The sequence below is a fragment of the Anoplophora glabripennis genome, unplaced genomic scaffold (genome assembly GCF_000390285.2).
Source record: "Anoplophora glabripennis isolate ALB-LARVAE unplaced genomic scaffold, Agla_2.0 scaffold41, whole genome shotgun sequence".
Lineage (NCBI taxonomy): Eukaryota > Metazoa > Arthropoda > Insecta > Coleoptera > Cerambycidae > Anoplophora > Anoplophora glabripennis.
Window position 1 is genome coordinate 1,139,114 of NW_019416901.1, and position 23,579 is coordinate 1,162,692.

A 23,579-nucleotide genomic window follows, 5' to 3' on the forward strand; every position below is an offset into this window, starting at 1 on the left:
GTCCACACTAGCTACCGGTACTTCTTAAGGTGACATTATGGTAATCGTAACACATACGTATTTACAATATCTAAAAGTTTGTTGAGAAATATGAATATTGAGTATATCGAAATTTAAATCACGTATTCTTTCCTCTCATTGTAGTACATACCTAAAAAGTAGGGTTAACTATATAATTTCTTTATTACCAGTTGAATAAACTAGGGAAAAGATGTTTGAAAACAAAATGTACTAAGAGTTTTGCGGCGACTTTGTTGCCCTTACCTTTGAAGGTTTCACTATGTTGGCTCACTCGCTTGCAGCAGGAACTGCATTAGTCATTAGTCCAAATTTGAGATCTCAGTTGAGTATAGTTGCGTACTGTCTTGGTCAAAGCTCTTTCACATACACACACTTTTTTTAAATTGAATGTCGACTCTTCTCCTCCCTCATCGAGTCTTTTTCCCCACCCTCGGTTAGAGGACAAGGACAACATGAAATTAAATCGCGGAACGCGCGGTGATTTAAATAAAAAATAAATTAAGAGAGAAACGCAAACACCAGTAGTTGAAGTTCCGTTTTACCTCAAACACACGACAAATTAATAAGAGAATAGTACGGATAGATTTTTGATACAAAAATTCAGGAAGCGTATTGGTTGCGACTGGTATACTCGTATTGAAATCAACAAGGCTGGGAATTTTCAATACGATTTATTACATCTTATTTTTGGGTCAAAGTTGAGACTGTCGGTGCCACTTTAAATATCGATATTCCTCGATATTTAAAGGAATTATTTCTGTGTTCGGCCATAAATAGAAGACTTTCTATTTAAAATCAGTCTTCAAAAGCCAGCTTACAATTAAAGTAGTTTTCTGGACAGATTAGATTGTTTTTAAACAATGTTTCCGTAAGACAATGATGGAACAAGTAGATCCATCCAAGGGAGAAAGCGCACCTTCCTTGAAGTTTTGCGTTGGAAAATCACGGAGAACATATAAACATCAGAAAATGTACCTTTCCTGTTTTGTCCAGCAAATTTTTAAAGATATTCAATAATTGTGATTAATGCATTTGTTAATAGTTCCCTAAAAACATTCTGCGGGGTGGGATTATGTAACTAACATTAAATTTATGTGAAAGTAAAACTTGTTTTGACCTACTAAGTCTCTAGTAATTTATTACATATTTTACAAATTGACGAATGACTATAGACAGATTTGCGCAATTATAAATCTGTTCATGGTCTAATTATAATTGTCAATTTAATTCAAGTAGTGTAGAATTGTTATTTCTTTTCTTTTGGTACATGTTTAAAATTGTTACTTTTTTTGATAATATTCATTTTGAAATTCCATTAAAAATGCAAAAATGCTAACGTTTATAGACAGTCGGAAAATATATGTATATGAATAACCGAATAACAGGATATTATCATAACAACCGGAAACATAATGTATCATAAATTTTTATTGAACTTGGAGGATATAAAATTGGATTAATAGCACTAATATTTACGTTTTGCGATAAAAATGATATACATATCTTAATTGGTCTACTCTACAGATATAATTTTTATCAAAATATTAATACAATATTGTTGTTTTTTACTAATCTTGAAATTGAAAATATTGTGCAACATTCGTCGATTTATTTTAGGAAAACTCAATTGTACCTACAGGATATCTCAAACTCGACAGTATAAAAGTTATAAGCGATATCGTCCTAAAGAGTCTGAAAAGAAATACCCCCTAAATTATCATATTAGCGGTGGAAGGATCAGGTAGTCGTTGGAAGATAATTGAATGTTGTTTAAAGTGCATAATTGTCATTAAGAATTGTTGCCTTTGTTAAATAATGCGTACGTACGCCTATGTCCCGTGGCTCAGTTCTGACAGTCCTATTTATTACTATTTTTTTTTTCTCTCTTTATTATCAACAATAGTGAAAACATGACTTTTTTTTAACCGAAAATACACAACTTAATTTTTTACTCATCGGCACACAAATAATTATGAATTTTATAGCTCTTTCCAGTCAGCTAATAGCATACGGATACAGGCTTGCACAATTACCGTCCACCTTATTACCCAAACTGACTTGGTGATGGGTCTCTAAAGAAATCTGTAATAAGATATGCAAAATTATTCATGAAAGTCGGTTCCTATCAGCTCGCGGTAACGACTTCTACGTTAATTAACTGTATCTATTCAAAATCAATTATAAAATACGCGTTTTAAATAAAACTAAATCCTTTTTAGATAGCGATCGAGCTGTAACGACGAGACGTTACTAAATAAAACGAAACCAAACAAGCGATTATTAGTAATAACAATAACGGTGATAAGAGAAGTTGCTTCATGTCCCATCGAAAGTTAGAACCGTTAAGTGGAGCAAGGTACGGCGTATTAGTATTTGGAGAAATTAAGATTTTAGTGAAAACTACCTAAAGTCCGGCCAATTTGTGGAATCGACAGATAATTCAGAAATTATATTGTTTTCTTGCACTGCAGGGATGAAATATACTTGACGATGATTTCATTCATTAAAAACCATTTCAGAAATAACATTTTTAACACCCTGTAACTTTTATAACAGCTTTTCTCTATCTATTGAAGATAGTTGCAAATTTACCAATGAATTCATAAACTTAAACAGAAAATGCTTTATTTAATTTTCCTTTCACATCATTTCTTGTTACAAACTGAATCATTTATAATTAATACCCATTAAGTTCATTAGCATTTTTCAAGAATTAAATAAAACAAGCAATTTTCCGGCGTAGCGAACGGAATGATTGGAAAATCATTCCACATTTGCATCTACAATTAAACCTGTTTCACTTTTACTTGTTGACAACCGAGTTTACAAATAGAACGCAATCCGAAAGATAACTTAATCGCGGTACGATTTTTTTCAATACGACGATTTAAGATTATTGGCTGGCCAGTCTCGTAGAGTTACGCAATTAGACGCTATGACCTTGACATTGCCAATGTAAAAAATCAATTACCTTTTTATTTCCAAGACCCTGAATAATTGATTTTAAGAATTTATTTTGGGTCGTTTTAGACATCCTCCGTATTGTGCTGTATTATGCTCGAGCAGTTTTCGACTGGTTATGTTCTATAAAAAAATTGAAGAAGAAGCGCAGAATTAGACGTTCATCACATTCGCAATAATAATAATAACAGTCTTAAAATCCCCAGCTGCTGCATAGTTTTTAAGTGGTGTTCTAGAAATGGCGAAAAACGAATTTTTTTACTAGGTATCTATTTTTATTTAACTGATTTGTATCTGTCTATTGTTCAATACGATAAAAAAAACAATAATATTAATGAAATTATGAAACATTCACGAAGAGAGGACAAAAAGATTGATGATGATGGTCTGCAAAGGTAGCCATTTGCTAGAAAAGCACATTGTTTAAGTTTTTTAAAAAAGAATCCTTTCTTTTTCGAGATTAGTCCAACCAAATTACACTTGGAGAAAAAAAAAATTGTTACCTGAACTTTTATAAGTGGAAATGGTAAAAGGGCTTATAATAAATCTAAAAAAAATAAATGCGTGAGCAGGGGCGGCGGAGAGTTGATTTGGGGGGTTGAAAAGTTATGAAAAATTGTATCATTGGGATTTCTGGCGAAAGTTGACGTCAAACAAAAAAGTATCCAATACAAAAGTTGTAGATCATGCAAAAATCTACAACTTTTGTAGAGGTCACTTTTTAACATAACCTCAAAATTTCCGAGAAAAATGCGAAAAACAGGTTTTTTTCTGATTTTTCGTTTTTTATTTCTCATTTCCGCAAAAATAATTTAATTTTGACGAAACTTGGTGAAAGTATACCTTTCTCTGTCTTAAATAACCTCAAATTTTTTTAGATAAAAAAATCAAGAAGTTTCTGAGATATTCATTTTTTTCGGCCTGAAACACTTTTTTTTCAAAGAAAAATTCTACTTAAAAAAATCATCGTACAGAGTTCTGCCGGTAATCATTTTTTTCGTTTTGACATATACTTTTTGGTGAAATAAAAAAATCTGTAATAACAGTTCAAAAACATGCTCAAAAATGCAAAAAAATAAAAAATGACTTGCAACAATGAATTTTTCAGTTATTGTTGATAATTTGTTTAAATTAAAAAACATTCAAAACCTAATTACACCATTCAATTCTACAGAAAAAAAAAAAAAAAACTGTGTCTCATTGTTTGACCCAAAACTTTATTTTTGTACAGTATTGCTATAAACATCTAAGTCGAATTACAAATGCACAAATGATAAATTATCTCTGGATGATTTGAGATTTCAGCAATACAAAGTATTAACTGCAAAGTCTACTGTTGACGCGAAATCCGAAAACCCGAAATTTTGTAAACTCGTTTTAATTTTTTTCTGGCTTTATTTGAAAACGAATTTTAAATAAATTGCATATTTACATTGCCACTTTTTTCGCTCTATCCAATGGCGTCAACATTTTTGCAATCCGACGTTTCGTCTTCGACGGGCCATCGTCAGATTAATTTTTTTAAATATATCGCTGCTATTTTTATGACAAAATCTAGTCATTTTTAATTCTGTATTAGATGATATTACTATTGTAATCGGTAAAAAGGTTTTTACCTATCATTAAAATTTTTTCCTGAGTACGGCTCTGAACGCATTCAAAATACCTGTATCTATTGGAGAGAGAGAGAGGAGAGAATAAAAGTCAATACAGCACAAAATATCCAACAATTTTTTTTAATCCATAATTTAAAAAGTACCTAATAAAAAAATAATATGAATTTATGAAATATTTTATTATTTCTAATTAGTATTACTAACAGTAGTAAAATTGTTATATATTTTGTGCGGTATTGACTTTTATACTATTATGACTTCATCCAATAGATATTTTGAAAGCGTTCAGTCATACTCAGGAAAAATTTTAAATTATACATAAAACAAGCTTAAAACTTTTTAAGCGATTACAATAGTAATATCCTCTAATTTAGAATTAAAAATGACTTTAAATTTTGTCATAAAAATAGCAGACGTATATAAAAAAATTAATCCGATGATGGCCCCTCGAAGACGAAACGTCGGATTGCAAAAATGTTGACGCCATTGTATAGAGCGAAAAAAGTGGCATTGTAAATATGTAATTTATTTTAAAATTCGTTTTCAAATAAAGCCAGAAAAAATTAAACAATTTTGCAAAATTTCGGGTTTTTCCGGATATCTCCGGAACTACCCGGAATTTTAAAACTTTCTAAACAGCATATTGTTAGGTATAAAAAAACACAACTTTTTTCTAATCTGAGCCACCCCGTATCTCTTACCGTTTCCTAGATCCTAATGCTATCCCATCCTTATCTTGGACACACTGTATATCTATGAATTCATCAAACTTTAAAAAAAATAAGTACACTAATCGATCCTACGGAAAAAAATTATTATTTATTTTATTTATTCACTATTCGACTTATGTTTATAGCAATACTGTACAAAAATAGTTTTGGGTCAAACAATGAGACAGTTTTTTTTGTATTTTTTCCGTACAATTGAATGGTGTAATCAGTTTTTGATTTTTTTTAAATTTAAACAAATTATCAACAATTACTGAAAAATTCATTGCTGCAAGTCATTTTTTACTTTTTTGCATTTTTGAGCATGTTTTTGAACTGTGATTACAATTTTTTTTATTTCACCAAAAAGTATATGTCAAAACGAAAAAAATGATTACCGGCAGAACTCTGTACGATGATTTTTTTAAGTAGAATTTTTCTTTGAAAAAAAAGTGTTTCAGGCCGAAAAAAATGAATATCTCAGAAACTTCTTGATTTTTTTATCTAAAAAAATTTGAGGTTATTTAAGACAGAGAAAGGTATACTTTCACCAAGTTTCGTCAAAATTAAATTATTTTTGCGGAAATGAGAAATAAAAAACAAAAAATCAGAAAAAAACCTGTTTTTCGCATTTTTCTCGAAAATTTTGAGGTTATGTTAAAAAATTACTTCTACAAAAGTTGTAGATTTTTGCATGATCTACAACTTTTGTATTAGATACTTTTTTGTTTGACGTCAACTTTCGTCAGAAATTCCAATGATACAATTTTTCATAACTTTTCAACCCCCCAAATCAACCCTCCGCCGCCCCTGCTCACGCATTTATTTTTTTTTTCGTTTATTATAAGCCCCTTTACCATTTCCACTTATAAAACTCCAGGTAACAATTTATTTTTTTTTCCCCTCTAAATGAGTTAATTTGATCGGTCTAAGATGTGATAGAGTAATAATAAATGCTGTTTATGTACAAATATCGACAATACCTTAAAAAAGCTATATCACATCTAATTTAATATATGGCAAAATACCGTTGCTTCCACGCTAGAAATAATAAAGGCAGACATTAAAGGTAGATACCTATTAAGACTTATACAAAGCGTATTGTCTAAAATTATCAATTTGTCGTATCGTTTTAGTTTTTTCTGTGTTTATTTGGCTATTGTGTCAGCTGTGGAAAAAAAACAGTTAATTAAACAAACCTTTACCCAATAAGTTTAGTCAAGGCTTATTTTATGAAACTATAGTAACTTTGGATTAGTTAATGTTTCAAAAAACAACCCGTTTTCGTTCTAAACAAAAATAGCGTTTCTTGTAGTACCTATATTTGAATTCCAGGCATTCCATGAATAAAGATGAGGAAAAAAAGGTATAAGGATGTAGGCGGCAAAAGTTCAAAATAAATGGTCAAAAAATATGTACTCATTTTGATCAGTGGCGTTTCAAACTGGGGGACTGACGCAAAATTTTATGTTTGCCTTTTTAAGTGTTAAATTTGTAATGTGCAGGCAATTTAACTCGACTTGCACAACTCTGAATACGTGGGCTCCGTGTAGCTCACTTACCTATATGTAAAGTGTTTACAGCGGTGGTCATGGTTACCGTCGCGCACCAGTGAAAGACGGAGGGGGAGTAGCGCAGTGTTTTTTAAAAAATTGTAAAAGTTTAAATTGATTGTAAAAACAGACTAACAGCAAAGAAAAAGCAATGGTACGCAAAATACCAAACTTTAATGGAAAAGTAATTAAAAAGGACTTTCACCATCAAAAATAATATGAAACACATTTTCTTTATATTTCAATAGTAATACCACTTAAAATAAAACTGCCCAATTATATTTAATTTTTTTTAGTAGTTTATACCTAAATTTTTCTGTCCTCCCTGATATGGAGCTCAAGAGCCGCCACTGGTTAATATTATGCCAAAGTATGATTAAAGGGTAGGGATTACCATAATTTCATGAAGATTAAGAAAGTTAATCGTAGGCTTATGGCAAATTTATAAATGATTAATTTATTTCTTCATATTATTTCAAAACAAACTATAGTCAAATGCAATAGTGAAAATTTTGCTGTTTGGTACGTATATACAGGGCGTTAGGAGTTTGACTGCCTTAATTTTAACGCTTTTCATCAGTTTCATTCTACCCATCTACCACTTCTCCAGAGTTTGCAGGTAAAAAACTATATTATTCCTTCGTCAAAAATAAAACAAAAGCACCAAAACGAGCACTTGCAAGCTTACCTGAGAGTTATTGGTCATGTCCTCCACGTTCTCCTGAATACCCATCCGTCCCCGGTAGCATGCACTATCTCACATTAAATACTGCAAACAAACAATGAAAAATTGACACCAAAAGCGAAATAAAAACAAACTAAGGAGCGCACAAAGCACTACAAAACTGTCAATCAAACGATATCAGTGCATTTACACCAGTGAATGTGGACTAAAAGTGAATCTACAAATAGAATAATATTAAATGCTGTGAAATTTCCCCCCTGCAATGCCGGGGGCTCCCTCCACTTCTAGGGGTGACCGGGGCAGGTAGGGAGACCTCGGCAAGGACTTTCATGCCAGAGCATCCAGTATGAAAACTCAATTACGAGCCGTTTCACACTGTTTTAATTTAATGGAGTGTTGATTAGCTAAGTGAAATGTACTGACTTCGTTTGCGTACGGGATATAATAAGCTAACACTAAATACAAACAAAAATATTGATACGACACATTAAAAAAAATAATAAAACAATTAAAAATCTATTAACTGCAGTAATTAAATAATAAGGATAAGTAAAATAAAGGGTAATGTAACTTTTGATTAATAGGTTCTCTAATGTAGATAACCGTTATCAAATTCGTAAAAAGAGAGTATTTTCAAGTGAAAAGTAGCTTAATCGGTCAATACTGATAAATCCGTTATCAGTACACTTGTTTATCTTCGATAAATTTATTTGCTTCTATTCATTATTTTTAACTATGATAAAATCACTATTTTGTATTGCTTCAAATCTTAAATTCAGAGAATTAACTATCATTTTATCATTACGCTTATTTTTTTTTAATCCACCTAACAAAAACAAACATATTAATTAACGTAGACAAATGACTATCGAGACAATTTTCAGCTGTCACAGTATCTAGATTCACGCTGTATAATATACTTCACTTGACTATACACATTTTTACACGAACAGTATAGTCTCTCCGATCTCAATTGAAGACCAACGAGCTAGATGGAGATGGCTGACTGGTTGAAATATAGACATCCAGTTGAAGAATACGTGCGCGGCCAAACGACGTACAAACCCAGCCGCACTGGGCGACTGGGCCATAAATTTCAGTTGTTGACAAATTGCTTAGCAGTGCAGCGCAGCAATGCGGAATTTGGTGTGATTCAGGTAATTTTAATTTATTACAGGCACCTTCTATTCATCATTCATATTACAATTGCGAAAAGGACATTTTGTTTACTAATATTATTACAACATGGCATTTTGGAGACCCTTTGAAAGGGAACAAAACGAAATTTACCATCAATACAATAAAATTGTTTGAGGACATAAATAATTAAAATATGTTGTTGGCCAAATGAACATATAATAGAAATTTTCTACACATTATATACAAATTATTATAATTTTTTACCTTTAACAAAAAACTTTTTTAGAGACGCCTACGAAATTCATTAAATTTTATTGCTAGGCGTTTTTATACATGTTCTGACTAACTTCGTAAAGACTGTAATAATACGAGTGTTTCAGAAAACATGGGTCAACGCTCGGAGGCAGATTTCTAACCTAAAAACAAGATTATTTTTTCATATCAGCAAGGGTCCGATTTAGCTTCGTTCCTTAAGTACAGGGTGTCAGTTTTAACAACAAAATATGTTTTTTCCAAAAATCTGTATTTCTACTTGACAGAATTAAATGAAATTTGGACAACTAACTATTTACAACTGTACAATACACATTCGTAGGTATTATTATGTTGAACATGAATTACAGGACCGGACTTACTTGCAAGCCCTTGAATTTAATCAAAGAAAAAATTGGTTCTCCGTTGTTTCAAATTTATAATCACATGGTTAAATTTTAGCTCAATTTTGATCAAAAATTGGCTCTTACTATTTTTTCGTTTTATTTAAGGAGGTATATCGGGGTCCGAGGGAAGTGAGGAGCGCAGGGGGGGTCCTATGCTTTTCTTATGGGACTAAAACCCGCTGCCAATTTGAAAAAATTAAATTCTATTGAAATTATTTGCGATCAACATTATCTATATAGCAAATAAATCTACTCATATGCACATAGCATACATATTGACTAATTAACAACATTGAAATCAATTTCGTTTTTATCAAGTCTTTCAAATGTATTCCCTCCGTGCTGTCAGCTGGTTGCAACGTTGCCACATTAATCCTCAAGTCAGACAGAAACGCAATTATTGGTTTCTGTTTCTAATTAATACAGCTGTACTATGTTCAAAACTTACATTAGTTTTACATCAAAAATAAAATAATACTGTGTACTATCTATGGAAAAGTTTTGTTTCACAATTTATACATTTTTTTCTCAGTTATGGGCAAAAAAAGAGCTGCACCGTCCATCTTCGCCATATAAACCTAAGTTGAAATGAACAACTTTCAACAACAATATCTCAAAATCTAGATTCAAAAAAAAAAATCAAAAAAATATGACGCACAGAGGGAGCACTGGCTAATAAGCTATACAAATTTAAAGTACATATGTGCATTTAAATAAACCCGATATATCTCCTTAAGTTAGAGATTCAACGGAGAACCAATTTTTTCTTTCATAAATCCAAGAGGTTAGGAATCTGCCCCCGAGCATTGGCCGATTTCTGAAACACCCTAAATAATAATAGAACAATAAAATAAATTTTGTTTAATTCGATATTTTAACGCAATTAATTTTTATTACGATTTAGAAAAAAAAAATACCTTTTCCTCACATTCTATACCGAATTTGTTGTTATTGGTATTAGCAAAAAAATAGTAGTTTGACAGTTAATCAAACAAAACGAGCATGGACTTCATTTTCCAACAATTATTTACACGAAACGTAAAGTTAATCATGTCCCGTATGTCCAACTGAATTGTTTCCTTTATGAATGTATGTCTTATTTTTTTAGCAGATCCCTAAAACGTTTATATAAATATAAAAAAATAAAATCCTTATACTGCCCCACTCGACCCCACACTATATTGAAAGCACGCTTCGTCTATCTGTTGTTGCTCTTGCAATATGGTTTATCTATCCTTTCCTAACGGAGTGAATGAAATAATACACAGTCGCTTTCAAAATCCAGAAATTAAAATAATGCATTAATTTAAACAATTTATTCACGATCACGCGCAAGTGTAACATATGTTAAAGTTATAAAAGTGCAGTAACTTTTGTTAATTTGTTAAACATTTCTGATATTACCAGAATACCGCAATATTTAAGGCCATGACAAATATTTTTTTGGCACTTATGTCCAAAGTACGTAAGGTCGAAAATCGATCTACAGTCTGTTTGGAAATGAAAGAGAGTAATAAAACCCCGAGATAAGAACCGGCCATGGGCGTGCTAATATTAGTATATTTTACTGGATACATCATAGGGCAGGAGCCAGTGTATTGTGACAGATCAATCCAGTCTTAGAGCTGAATATACGAAGACGTGCTAGTGCAGTAGAGTAAAATTCGACTTGTGTTTAGTGACTATTGTGCCAGTGGATATAATATTGTTTGGGTAAAATGTCGAGCTTATCAGATTACGTACCTGCTAAACGCGTGAAAAGATGTGCGCTGTCTCAGAATGAGAAGATTATTATATTAAATGTATTTAATGCATTGAAACACCAAAATCCTACCAACAGTGTTGACGACATCGTGGAAAAGTGTTCCAAAATGACAGGGATTGGAAAATCGACTATCTACAGACTTTTAAAGGAAACAAAAAATGAACAAGATACTGTAAATCCCCCAAAATCATCTACAGGGAGGTCAAAAGTCGTTATAGATGATTTCTTCAAAAATGTCATTCGCAGAAAAGTACACTCATTTTATTTTAAAAAAGAAATACCAACGCTAAACAAAATTTTAAGTGAACTTTCAGAGGACAACGATTTGCCAAAAATCAGTAGAAGCAAATTATGGGCCGTCTTACGAGAGTTGAATTTTTGCTGGGAAAAGCAGAACAGGAAGTCAGTTCTTATCGATAAAGATGAAATTATTTGTTGGCGAAGATCCTACTTAAGATCAATTAGAAAATTCCGTGACGAAGGGAGGAATATTTATTATCTAGACGAAACTTGGGTCAACGAGGGATATACTGTAACAAAAGTATGGCAAGATAAAAATGTAAAAAGTTTTCGACAAGCATTTTTGGATGGACTTTCAACAGGGTTCAAGGCACCTTCAGGTAAAGGGCGAAGATTAATAGTGACACATATAGGTAGTGCCAGTGGTTTTGTAGATGGCGGTTTACTTTTATTTGAATCTAAAAATACAGGTGACTATCACGAAGACATGAACGCAGATGTTTTCGAAGAGTATTTTACACAGATGTTGGATCTTATTCCTCCGGGGTCTGTAATTGTCATGGATAATGCCAGTTACCATTCACGGCAGACCGAGCGGACGCCTACGACTGCTTGGAGGAAAGCCGATATAATTCAATGGTTATCCGGAAAAAACATTTCTTTTGAAACAAATATGGTGAAAAAGGAACTTTTGACACTTGTCAATCTTAATAAAGATCAGAAAAAATATGTTATCGATGAAATGGCAACAAATCGCCAAATAACGGTACTACGGTTACCACCTTATCACTGTGAACTTAACCCAATCGAATTAGTCTGGGCGCAGGTAAAAGGAGATGTAGCGCGAAATAATACGACGTTTAAATTAAGTGACGTGAAAATTTTGTTAAAAAATTCCTTGGAACGAGTAACTGCAGATAACTGGCAAAGATGTATACATCATGTACAAAAAGAAGAGGAGAAAATGTGGGAACTCGATAATTTAATTGACGTTACTGTGGAACCTATCGTTATCAATCTAGGAGACGAAGATAATTCATCAGAATATTCAGAGGATGAATTTTAATATACCTACTTTTTTATTTTCTTTATTGTACATTTATACAACACTACATTTACTCACCATAATTTGAATTTTCAAAATACATATATTTTTGTGTGGAATAAAAGTCTATTCATTAAATTTAAATAAATATTTTGATAATAATATTGAATAATTTTATTTGAATTACTAAAAACCCTCTTAACCCGGTTATGATGCTTAAAGTAGCCTCATGTTTTGAAATGACATAGACAAAGACGGATTGTCGGGGATTAAATTTTAGCTACCTGCTACAATTTAGTACAGTCCGATCGCACAAAGTTTTGTTAAAAGCAGACCTCATCTATACCGAAAATGGATAATATAAAAATATTGAATATAATCACCAGTACTACATTTATTTACGATTTGCATACATAATGAGCTTTTATTACTCTCTTTCATTTCTAAACAGACTAAAAAATAAAAAAATACTGAGAGATTATTCTTGACGATGTGTTTGGCGTATGCAACGTCACTACTAAAAAAGTCTACGACGCCTTTAGTTTTGTCAGATTTATAAAGAAGTTTAAAAAACGAGTCGACTATTTGATTAAAAAAATAATTTCACTTAAAGTCCCACCCTGTATATTCAGTGGTTTTTGAGTGACTGAAAAATACCGTATAATCTTCCGAAGGGTCGTAGAACCCTTTGAATCCAGTTTTAGGAAAAACTGTACGATGACCAGTTTTTAACGAATTCCGATTTTTTAAAATTCATGTTCAATTCCCTGTACCTGCGGAAACTACCTATGCGTCCGGTTAGATAAAGATCTTTCGTGTGCCTCTTCCTCTGGCTAATCTATTAGAAGCGCCCTTCGTTACCAGCGCTGGTTTGTACCATTCCAAAACACAAAACATGACGAAATCTGGCCTAGACGAACGCACAATAGTTACGCTTGGAACATTTCACTTCTACCATGAAAGGATTAGCATTTTTGACATCCCAGCGAATCGTATGAATAACTCGGTTACATACTCGTAATTTTAGAGGACTTTCTCCTTATGAATTACATAAACGAATTTTTATGTCGCTGGTGTTTGATTTATTTCTATGTTCCCAAGGAAACTCGAAAAGGATCCGTTATATAAACCAGATCGTTTTAAATTTCATAACGGTGGTGTTAATTTTGCTTTGTATCCGTGAATCTAGCATTGTTTAGAAACCTAGTGAAAAAATGAATGGTTTATTAGAAGAGAATTATTAATCAGGACTAGCGGCATTGTTAGTTACAGTCCGTCGGACAAACAAAATACAAAGCGACAGAAATTGAGACACCGGCAAAACTAGACTAATATCGATACTTTTTCTTGCGAGATATTAAACAGTTAATAAATAATTATCCGAAATAAAATCTCAAATTAATATTTTTTGAATATTGTAGCGAAATTCGCTCTAGTGTGCTTTGTTTGTTTATTTCATGTTCTTAGAAGCTTAGAGATTTCTCTATACTGTTCTTAGAGTCATGGAATTTTCGTGAAACAAAGAAAAATATACATTCGCCTCAGTTCGTGTAGAAAACAACATTTCCAAGGGCTTTCCGAAAAATGTGAACGACAAGACTTAATCACCCTGTACACGTAACTGCGCCTCAGTTCTGATACGACTTGTTAAAAAAACGCCCACATGGAAAAGATAATTACATACTCATTATTGTAATTAGCGTTATTTACCCGGGGGAATTTATTAAAGTACTTAAAAAAAGTGAATAAACTCAACAATGACTACGGCGATGAAAGCTGCCCACACAACCAAAAATTAAATTAAATAATAAGTAATTTACTATTTACATTGTTTATTCAGTTGTTTTTGCACTATGTAGAAACAATAATTATATTATGTTGATGTCAGTCACATGGTTTAGTTTTTAATTTCTATTAGAAATATTTATTGGTTTACTTTTTTCTTAACGAGTTTTATATTTTTCAATTATACGGGAAACTTTCTTCCTCGCCTCATCAATTTTTTTAACTCTCTAGAATTACGCCACTTGAAACTGGCCATCTGCGGTTGGTACTAATTTATTAAAATTTCTAATAAAATAATTCCGATCGAGCATTAATATCGATCTTGAAAATAGTAGCTCAAATTTCACTTCACCCATAGACGCTCTATGGCCTAAAAAAAATATTCCGCACTCACAATAATTAAAGTAAGTTGTAGAAATAAATTTCATTCGGTATCAGAATTTCTCATTGAGATTCTACACTGACAGTTGGAATAAGACAGATATGAAAACGCGACGATGTCATCGGGCAAGGTTAATGCACATACTTCTAGAAGTATGTGGGTTAATGACACTTTGCAAAGCGTTTAATTATTTCGTAATTGTAAATAGTTGCCCGCCATCTCTTGCAAATTGTTATGAATTACAGACGATTCCTGGAAAAAAATTGGCTAGCATTAAGCAGCAAGGAAACCAGGCAGTTTTTTTAATGGCTGCAATTAAAATAAAATAAAATAAACATTAATTATCAATGCACTAGAATTAATACCTTAAGCAAAAGTTACAATAAATCTGATTACATTAATCGCATTCTTACTGGTTATTACTACAATTAAGTCTCCCCTCTTATCCATTTATGATTTACATCAAATCGGGCGTTAATCATTACTTTTTAATAGTAATCTCAATATAATTGATTACTCTCAGATTTACTTTCTATCATAAATATCGCTACCTTGATTCGTTTTAAATCTAAATTACTTTTGGGGTAGGTATGTTCGATGACATCTAAAAAAATATTCGTATATACCTACTCTATAAAATGACTAACTAGAACTGGCTACTTAATGTATCGTATATAGAATATGGCTTACATTTTCGTCCAGTAACAGCTAAAAATAAGGCAGGAGTAAATTTATTAAGAGTGAAATATTATTCAATTCGATCGACCATCATTTACAACCAAAGAAGAAATATTTTAAGATCGACATAAATGTGTAATAAAAATAACATTTACAATAGGAGAGTCGAAAGTCGTTTAGCGTTGACAATAAAATAGTCATAGAAACGACAAAATTGAAATGAATAATGGTAATGACCGACATAATTATAGTTTTAGTTTAATATATTTCTTTGATGTTCAAGACAGACGGTCTGACGACTTTTGAAATGCTACACAATAAGTCATGGCATTTACAACCACAGTAAAATATGACCATTTATAAAATAATAACAGAAATGCCTTTTCACAGTTGACCCTAAAACCTACCTGCGTATTGATTTAATGCTATATTGTGGTAATATTCCCAATACTTTTCTAAATCATACCTATTTATAATAGGCAAATTGTAGGTAAAGGAATTATTTCAAAAATAGGTGTTATTTTTTCTATAATACCCAATACCGCAATATAATAAAAACATAAAAATCTTAAGAGTTGTTGACGTAAAATTTAAAGGTTTTTCAAGAACCTCGTAGAAAATAATTTAGGAAAATAAGGAATATTGCTACACGTCTGTAAGAATCATATTGATTTGTTGTATAAAATATATAATTTTGCGATACATAGCTCTAATTTTGCAAATTTAAGTATTTATAGTCAAATAATTCAAACCCAGTGGCGTATACACACTACAAAAGTGGGGAAACTTTACTAAATGATTTAAAACTGAGGTAAAATTAAATGTATAAAATTTCTCTTCTATCGAAAACAACTAGACACATTGGAAAGAGGGATTATGTCTAAATTGTCTTATTGGTGCTTCAATTAAAAAAAATATTTGATAACCATTTACAAAAAAAATATTTAGAAATGTTCTTTTCCAAAATTATTACTAGATATTTGAAATCCCTACTTATCTACTTAAATACACTGCCTACTAGGTATTTATTGTAAATCATTCTATTTATTCTATACTTTTAATTAGATAAGGATCATATCTAGATTAAAATATATAATTACATGCCTAAATGAAACATTGAAGAAATTTGCAATAATCAATTAAAAAACGCAAATACTCTGTCAACCTTTAAGTAGTCTAGTTAATTCAAAATAACAGATCTAGGAAATGATAACTTCATAAGTAAAACATTACTTACCCTAGTGACTGGCTTTGTGCAAGATCTGTTGTCTATTACGTTCTTCAACTTCTCTCCGATTTTATGGGGCGACAAATTTTCTTTAATTGCTTCTTTTTCATTAATCATAATAGACGCACTAAAGTTCCGTTTAGTTTGGTAATTAATACGACCGCACTGTATTCATTTACTCACAGCCCGCTTTGTCTTCTCTGTGATAATCCGTCAATCATTTGTTTTTCTTCGATCGTTGACAAGCAGTGTCTCTAACCACGCGAGCTGAACTGTCTAATGTTTTCTTTATTTAAATCAACAATATTTTCATTACATTAACTTCGATATAGCTATTTGAAAATAGAATATTTGAGAAATTATTTTGCAGGATCAGATGCTGGAATTACGTAATGTGTTATTCTGATATGATAATATGAAGCTGGTACTGGAGTCACTTCATGTACTTGATTAAGGCTGCGTTCAGAATCTGAATTAAACCTCCCAGTCTGCCCATCCCATATATTTAAATTGGAGTAACATTTTAATCGAACAAATTAAAGAAGTACTGCACTTAGAACAACCAAATAAAAAATAAAACCATTTATTTAAATTACATAAAAACATTTGGGACAATTCTGTCACAATCAGAACGCTCATAGAATGACAGTTATTTGTATTATACTTCGGTACTTTCCCTCTCGAATTCCGCAAATATTATATTATAGAAAGACCATTGTTTTATTTATTTTAACATATGCTCGTTACTATTAATTTATTCTGAACTCAACTATCCATAGAATATATAATTTTTATCAATGAGTCTGTGGGCCATCATCACAGTCTATTTAAGACAAATGTCATTTTAAGGTTATGTGATAATTTAATTTTTCAGAAACCGGTTAATTATTTAATATTAAAAGATGGGAGATAGTCAGGAATCAAATCAAAAACGTTGGGGCCACCTAAGGAAAGTACTTGAACGTCCAGGGCCATTCAGTCATCCAGAGTTCGAACCATCCTCGGAAATTTTAGATTTTATTATGACATCTTGTAAACTTCTGGTGGTTGGGGCTGGAGGCCTAGGATGTGAATTGTTAAAAGATTTAGCGTTAATGGGCTTTAAACAAATAGACGTAATAGATATGGACACAATAGACTTATCGAATTTAAATCGACAGTTCCTCTTTAGACACAAAGATATAGGTTCTTCGAAAGCTGAAGTCGCAGCTGCTTTTATTAATAAGAGAGTAGCTGGCTGTCAGGTTACACCCCATTTCTGTAAAATACAGGATTACGATGAATCTTTTTATAAACAGTTCCATATAATTGTATGCGGGTTAGATTCAATTGTATCCAGGAGGTGGATAAATGGTATGCTAATTTCCATGTTGAACTATGAGGATGAAATGTTAGATCAACAAACAATCATACCTTTGGTGGACGGAGGTAGGAGACAACGCCATTATTACAATTTTTTAAATAAAATTAATTTCAGGTACGGAGGGCTTTAAAGGAAATGCTCGTGTTATTCTGCCGGGAATGAGCGCCTGTGTTGAGTGTACGTTGGATTTGTACCCACCACAGGTGAACTATCCACTGTGCACCATAGCGAACACCCCGAGATTGCCGGAGCACTGCATTGAATATGTCAAAGTGATTTTGTGGCCAAAGGAAAATCCATTTAATGCGGAATTAGATGGGGACGATTCTCAGCATATAACTTGGGTCTATGAAAAGTCAATGGAAAGGGCTCTACAGTTTAATATCCCCGGAGTGACATATCGCTTGGTACAAGGAGTTGTCAAACACATTATTCCAGCCGTCGCTTCAACGAATGCAATAATAGCAGGTGTATGTGCCACAGAGGTCTGTTATCTTATTTTTTTTTTCGCAGTTGAAATAATTTTTATTATTGCAGGTTTTTAAAATCGCTACCAGTTGCTGTGTTCCGTTAAACAATTATATGGTATTTAATGATGTAGACGGCATTTATACATATACTTACGAAGCCGAGAAAAAGGACAATTGTTTAGTTTGTTCTCAGAGGCCTCAAATTATAGAAATAAAGGATCCATACACTATGAAACTTAAGCAGTTATTAGAAGTATTGTCTGAAAGTGCGGCTTACCAGATGAAGAGTCCAGGCCTTACTACATTAATCGATGGCAAAAATAAAACTTTGTACATGTCGACAATTAAGAGTATAGAGGAGAGGACGAGAGCGAACTTAAATAAAACCCTCGTCGAGTTAGGTCTTAAAGACGGACAAGATATTTTAGTCGCAGATGTTACGTCGCCAAGTACTTTAGTAATTAAGTTGAAATATTTGAGCAACGATGTTGAGATGAATTAAACACAGTCTATTTGTTTTGTTTTATTTTTTTAATAAATTATTTATAAAACCGATCATTTTTATTATAAAAAGAAATTATCAGTGTTCGAAACATTTCTGTATGTCCATTTATTTGGCCCTGTGTAATGCACAGGGTGTGACTAAAATGCTTGGTGAATTCTATGTACAACACAGATTAATACATACAGTAGCACAGTGTGGCAGTGCAATTTTTGTTCTTGTCATAGAGCATAAAACATTAAAGGCTTTACAAAATTGTATTCCTATTGTATTTAGCTTTCCAGATAGTTTGTAAAATGTATATCATGTAGGAAACTGCTGGAAATGTCATGGTCAACTTATTTTTGATATAATAATAATTCAAGTAATCACATTGACTATATATAAAATGAACTACATTTTATATTTTTTTTTAACTGCATTTCAAAGTGTTTTCGGTTACATATTTATTTTGTACGATATCAGGACAAACAATTCTGAATAATGAGCAGTATGCAAATTATAATCGGTAACAAACTGGTCTGATAATTTGAAATTGCCGCCAAGAACTGAAATTTCGCGCTTCCTAGGTCACGTGACGTTAGTTGTGGAACAATGGCGGACGATAAAGATGTGGTGGAGAAAACGATTGCCGAAGATTTGGTTGTTACCAAATATAAAATGGCAGGAGAAATTGTTAACAGTGAGTTAATGCACCTTGAGGTGTACACTTTCGAAATATTCAAGATTTTTTGTGTTACGTTGTTTAATTAAGTTTTGTAATAGTTGAAACAGTCTCAAGCCATATGGAGCGTGGCTCCCGGTGGTGCAAACCACATGGTTTTAAGATTCTTGTCCGTAATTACTGCAAAATCACAAAAATTACATTGTCTTTTTTCTGCAAAGAACAAATAGCGAGAAGTAAACTATTCCCAAAATCGCGTATTTGGTAGATTTTCTTACTTCCTGTTATGGCATTGTTTTTGTCAAATTGCACCATTGTTTGTAGGAGTGCTAAAACAAGTTATAGACAAATGTGTGGCTGGTGCTTCAGTTAGAGAAATCTGTGAGTTTGGAGACCAACTGTTGACGGAAGAAACAAGTAAGGTTTTCAAGAAGGAAAAGGAACTTAAAAAGGGTATCGCCTTCCCCACATGTGTGTCTGTTAACAACTGTATATGTCACTTCTCCCCTGTCCCTAGTGAACCAGATTACACACTTAAGGATGAGGATGTTGTTAAAGTGTAAGTTTATATCTTCTTTAATAGGCACTGACATAAATATACATCCATTTTATTACTTTAAGTGATTTGGGAGTCCACATAGACGGATTCATCGCTGTCGTAGCGCATACAATTGTGATAGGCGCATCTAGTGAAAATAAAGTGACTGGCAGGAAGGCCGATGCTATCCTAGCAGCTCACTTCGCTTCACAAGCTGCTTTAAGGTTATTAAAACCTGGGAATGAAACCTATGCAATAACCGATGCAGTACAAAAAGTCGCAGAGTCGTTTAAATGTAAACCGGTTGAAGGTAAGGTCTAAAAACTTTCCGGTGTAGCTATTTCACTATTTTCCATGATGATTTTAATAACTCCAATTGATCCAGCTGACTTCAATGATCAGAAAACTTTTAATCTGAAACCGTTCTAATTTTAAAAAAATTTACATTCTAGAAGAATAAATTTGAGGACCGGAATAAATTTTTAGGTATGTTGAGTCATCAGCTGAAGCAATTCAAAATAGACGGCGAAAAGACGATAATACAGAATCCGAACGACGCCCAAAAGAAAGAACATGAAAAATTCGAGCTCGACAAGCACGAAGTCTATGCCATGGACGTTCTGATCAGTACGGGGGAAGGCGTGGGGAAGGAAACCGACACCAGGGTGGCTATTTACAAGAAAACTGACGAGATCTATCAGTTGAAGTTGAAGGCATCCAGGATGTTTTACACTGAAGTCAGAACGAAGCACGGCAACATGCCTTTTAATTTGAGGGGTTTCCAGGACGAGACCAAGGCCAAGATGGGCGTCGTGGAGTGCGTGAAGAACAAACTAATCGAGCCTTTCCAAGTGCTCTATGAAAAACCAGGTGGGTAATCAAAAATATGTCGATTGAATGCTTTTACCTCATTTTATTCACCGAATTTTATCAGAATTAAACTTTATTTACGGAATACTATAAAATTAGGGATGTTTAATGTTGACATGTGTCTATAAAGGTAATATACGAGTAGACGTGACCAAAAGATATTTGTCTTGTCAAGGTAGAAATAGAACATCGTATTTATCTTATCATTGTTTACTCTTTTCAGTTGAACTAATAAATTTGAAAATAATCAGTGACGTTTGTCCTAGTTTTTTAAATTAATAGGATCGTATCTTCCAACGCAATATTTTTCAGTTATCTAGAAATCACTTGAAGAATACGGACAACCCCATTGTTTAATGTACTCGGTAGAAATTTTGCTCACTCATTTCATGCCAGCACATTTATGTAAAAAATTCAGTTCAATTCAAATGTGAAAGGTCATGTGTCCATTTCTTTTTTTTTGCCAGGTGTCCAACTACATTGCCTTTTAACACAGTATACCCTTCTAGGTCGAAAGATAAAAATTTTATGGGTTGTTCGCCAATTTCAAAAGTCACGTGACTTAAAACGTGACCTAACAAAGCCCCTTTGTATCTTTTTAACCGTTGAAAATATCGAAAAAGTAACTCTGGCGTCCTTCTAGCATTTCTTTTGAAGATTCCAGCAAACCAAACCGCACCCTTCTATGTCGAAAATAAAAATTTTACGGGCTGTTTGCCAATTTCAAAAGTCACGTGACTTAAAACGTGACCTAACAAAACCACTCCGTATCTTTTTAACCGTTGAAAATATCGAAAAAGTAACTCTGGCGTCTCTCTGGCATTTCGTTCGAGAATTCCAGCAAACCAAACCGTACCCTTCTAGGTCGAAAAATAAAAAAATTATGGGCTGTTCGCCAATTTCAAAAATCACGTGACTTAAAACGTGACCTAAGAAAGCCCCTCCTGTATCTTTTCAACCATTGAAAATATTGAAAAACTAACTCCATATCCAAGAAAATTGAATAATTCCAAATATTTCGAATTTTGACCACCAAGAAGGGCGGTGACAACATTTTTATCATTAAGGCGATGTTTCGCATTGTATTAGCTATGATCCTGTCCAAATTTGGTTAGTGCAATTCTCTCGGTTTCGAGAATTGAATAATATGTTTTCAGCCACGAAATGGAGATTGGAAATCCAACTGGAAAGCCAATTGGAAATCCAATTAGAAATCCAATTGGTAAAAACAAAGCTCCTCTATATCTTTTTAACCGTTGAAAATATCGAAGAACTAACTCTGGCGTCCCTCTAGCATTTCGTTCGAGGATTCCAGCAAACCAAACCGCACCCTTCTAGGTCGAAAAATAAAAATTTTACGGGCTGTTTGCCAATTTCAAAAGTCACGTAACTTAAAACACGACCTAACAAAGCCCCTCCGTATCTTTTTAACCGTTGAAAATATCGAAAAAGTAACTCTGGCGTCCCTCTAGCATTTCGTTTGAAGATTCCAGCAAACCAAACCGCACCCTTCTATGCCGAAAAATAAAACAAAAACACTCCGTATCTTTTTAACCGTTGAATATATCGAAAAACTAACTCCATATCCACGAAAATTGAATAATTCCAAATATTTTGAATTTTGACCACCAAGAAGGGCGGTGACAACATTTTTATCATTAAGGCGATGTTTCGCATTGTATTAGCTATGATCCTGTCGAAATTTGGTTAGTGCAACTCTCTCGGTTTCGAGAATTGAATACCTATATATGTTTTCTTATGGAGTAGAAGTTGCTATTGTTACATTTTTTCATCACGTGTGTTTTCTTTACAGCTAAATTTAAATTTGCTTTTAATTGCGCTTTTAAATGATGATTACCAGTTTTCTCCAATTGATCCCTCTGAAAATCATGAACAGAAAATTAATATCTGACATTAGTACTACAGACGAGTCTCATTTAGATAATCGTGTGTGTGCTGATATACATTTTTATGTCATTTTAGGAGAGTTCGTAGCCCAATATAAGTTCACAGTATTGCTGATGCCGAACGGTCCACACAAAATAACGGGTCTGCCTTTGGAGCCGGAGCTCTACCAATCCGAATACTCCATCACCGATCCCGATCTGAAGTCGATCCTGAACAGCTCCGCCAACCCGAAGGCGGCCAAGAAGAAAAAAAAGAAGTCCGAGAGCAACGTCGAGCCCCAACCGATGGAAGTTGAAGCCGCAGCTTAAATGAATTCGCTCTTCAGTTTCTCTCCCTCCCTGAAATATTTTTTAAATGCTTGTCCTCTTTATTGTAACACTCTTTTTATGTTTTTTTTTTTATGTAAAACACGACTCGGGTTTCTTTTCTGAAAGAAAATTTTTTAGACAATCACGTTTCGGCACGCCTCGTCTAAAACAATTGCATAACACTATTTTCCTTTCGGTGTATCATATTTTTATAATTTTTTCAGTGGACACTAAATTTTGCTTTGGGTTTTTCTTAATATTTCACCAATTTAAATTCATTAACTTATGTTTTCCGTTATCTTCACACCATTTTTTTTTAATCTTTACTATTTTTATTTCTAGGTAAAGATTGTTAATTTTTTTTAATAGATGAAATATTTAAGATATATAACATTGTACTAAATTTAGATCACTGTAAAGTGACGAATAAAATGTTTGGTATTTTGAAATAATTGTTGTTTTATTCTTTAAGGTGCCCCTTTTCATCAACC

The 23,579-nt window shown here is 32.7% G+C and overlaps 3 protein-coding genes across 5 annotated transcripts in view; 2 read left to right on the forward strand and 1 right to left on the reverse strand.

The window, feature by feature from the left end:
* LOC108917243 (coronin-2B) overlaps positions 1-16,831 on the reverse strand; it is a 29,123-nt gene extending 12,292 nt beyond the window's left edge. The window contains exons 1-2 of one of the 3 annotated variants that reach the window (XM_018723745.2): positions 16,475-16,829; positions 7,547-7,627 (exon numbers count right to left, since the gene is read on the reverse strand). In XM_018723745.2, coding sequence (XP_018579261.1) covers positions 7,547-7,591 — 45 coding nt within the window. In that variant the 5' untranslated portion in view covers positions 7,592-7,627; positions 16,475-16,829. Of the gene's footprint in view, positions 1-7,546; positions 7,738-16,474 lie in introns of those variants that run through there. The other 2 variants (XM_018723744.2, XM_023455655.1) reach the window with 2 other exon arrangements.
* A 536-nt stretch (positions 16,832-17,367) lies between these two features.
* LOC108917192 (NEDD8-activating enzyme E1 catalytic subunit) lies at positions 17,368-18,814 on the forward strand. Its single transcript, XM_018723676.1, has 3 exons — positions 17,368-17,893; positions 17,943-18,313; positions 18,366-18,814. The coding sequence occupies exons 1-3, from the start codon at positions 17,368-17,370 to the stop codon at positions 18,798-18,800; spliced, it is 1,332 nt and encodes a 443-aa protein (XP_018579192.1). The 3' UTR covers positions 18,801-18,814.
* Positions 18,815-19,384: 570 nt separating this feature from the next.
* LOC108917247 (proliferation-associated protein 2G4) lies at positions 19,385-23,540 on the forward strand. Its single transcript, XM_018723753.1, has 5 exons — positions 19,385-19,482; positions 19,789-20,023; positions 20,086-20,312; positions 20,489-20,872; positions 22,856-23,540. Exons 1-5 carry the CDS (start codon positions 19,395-19,397, stop codon positions 23,086-23,088), a joined length of 1,167 nt encoding a protein of 388 aa, XP_018579269.1. The 5' UTR covers positions 19,385-19,394; the 3' UTR covers positions 23,089-23,540.
* The last annotated feature ends 39 nt before the right edge of the window (positions 23,541-23,579 follow it).

Excerpts from the sequence above, each read along its gene's own strand:
- LOC108917192 (XM_018723676.1), top strand. The coding sequence starts at position 17,368 with ATGGGAGATAGTCAGGAATCAAATCAAAAACGTTGGGGCCACCTAAGG. Across the intron at positions 17,894-17,942 it reads CATACCTTTGGTGGACGGAG|GTACGGAGGGCTTTAAAGGA; the intron begins GTAGGAGACAAC and ends AATTAATTTCAG. Across the intron at positions 18,314-18,365 it reads CAGGTGTATGTGCCACAGAG|GTTTTTAAAATCGCTACCAG; the intron begins GTCTGTTATCTT and ends TTATTATTGCAG.
- LOC108917247 (XM_018723753.1), top strand. The coding sequence starts at position 19,395 with ATGGCGGACGATAAAGATGTGGTGGAGAAAACGATTGCCGAAGATTTG. Across the intron at positions 19,483-19,788 it reads GGCAGGAGAAATTGTTAACA|GAGTGCTAAAACAAGTTATA; the intron begins GTGAGTTAATGC and ends CATTGTTTGTAG. Across the intron at positions 20,873-22,855 it reads AGTGCTCTATGAAAAACCAG|GAGAGTTCGTAGCCCAATAT; the intron begins GTGGGTAATCAA and ends ATGTCATTTTAG.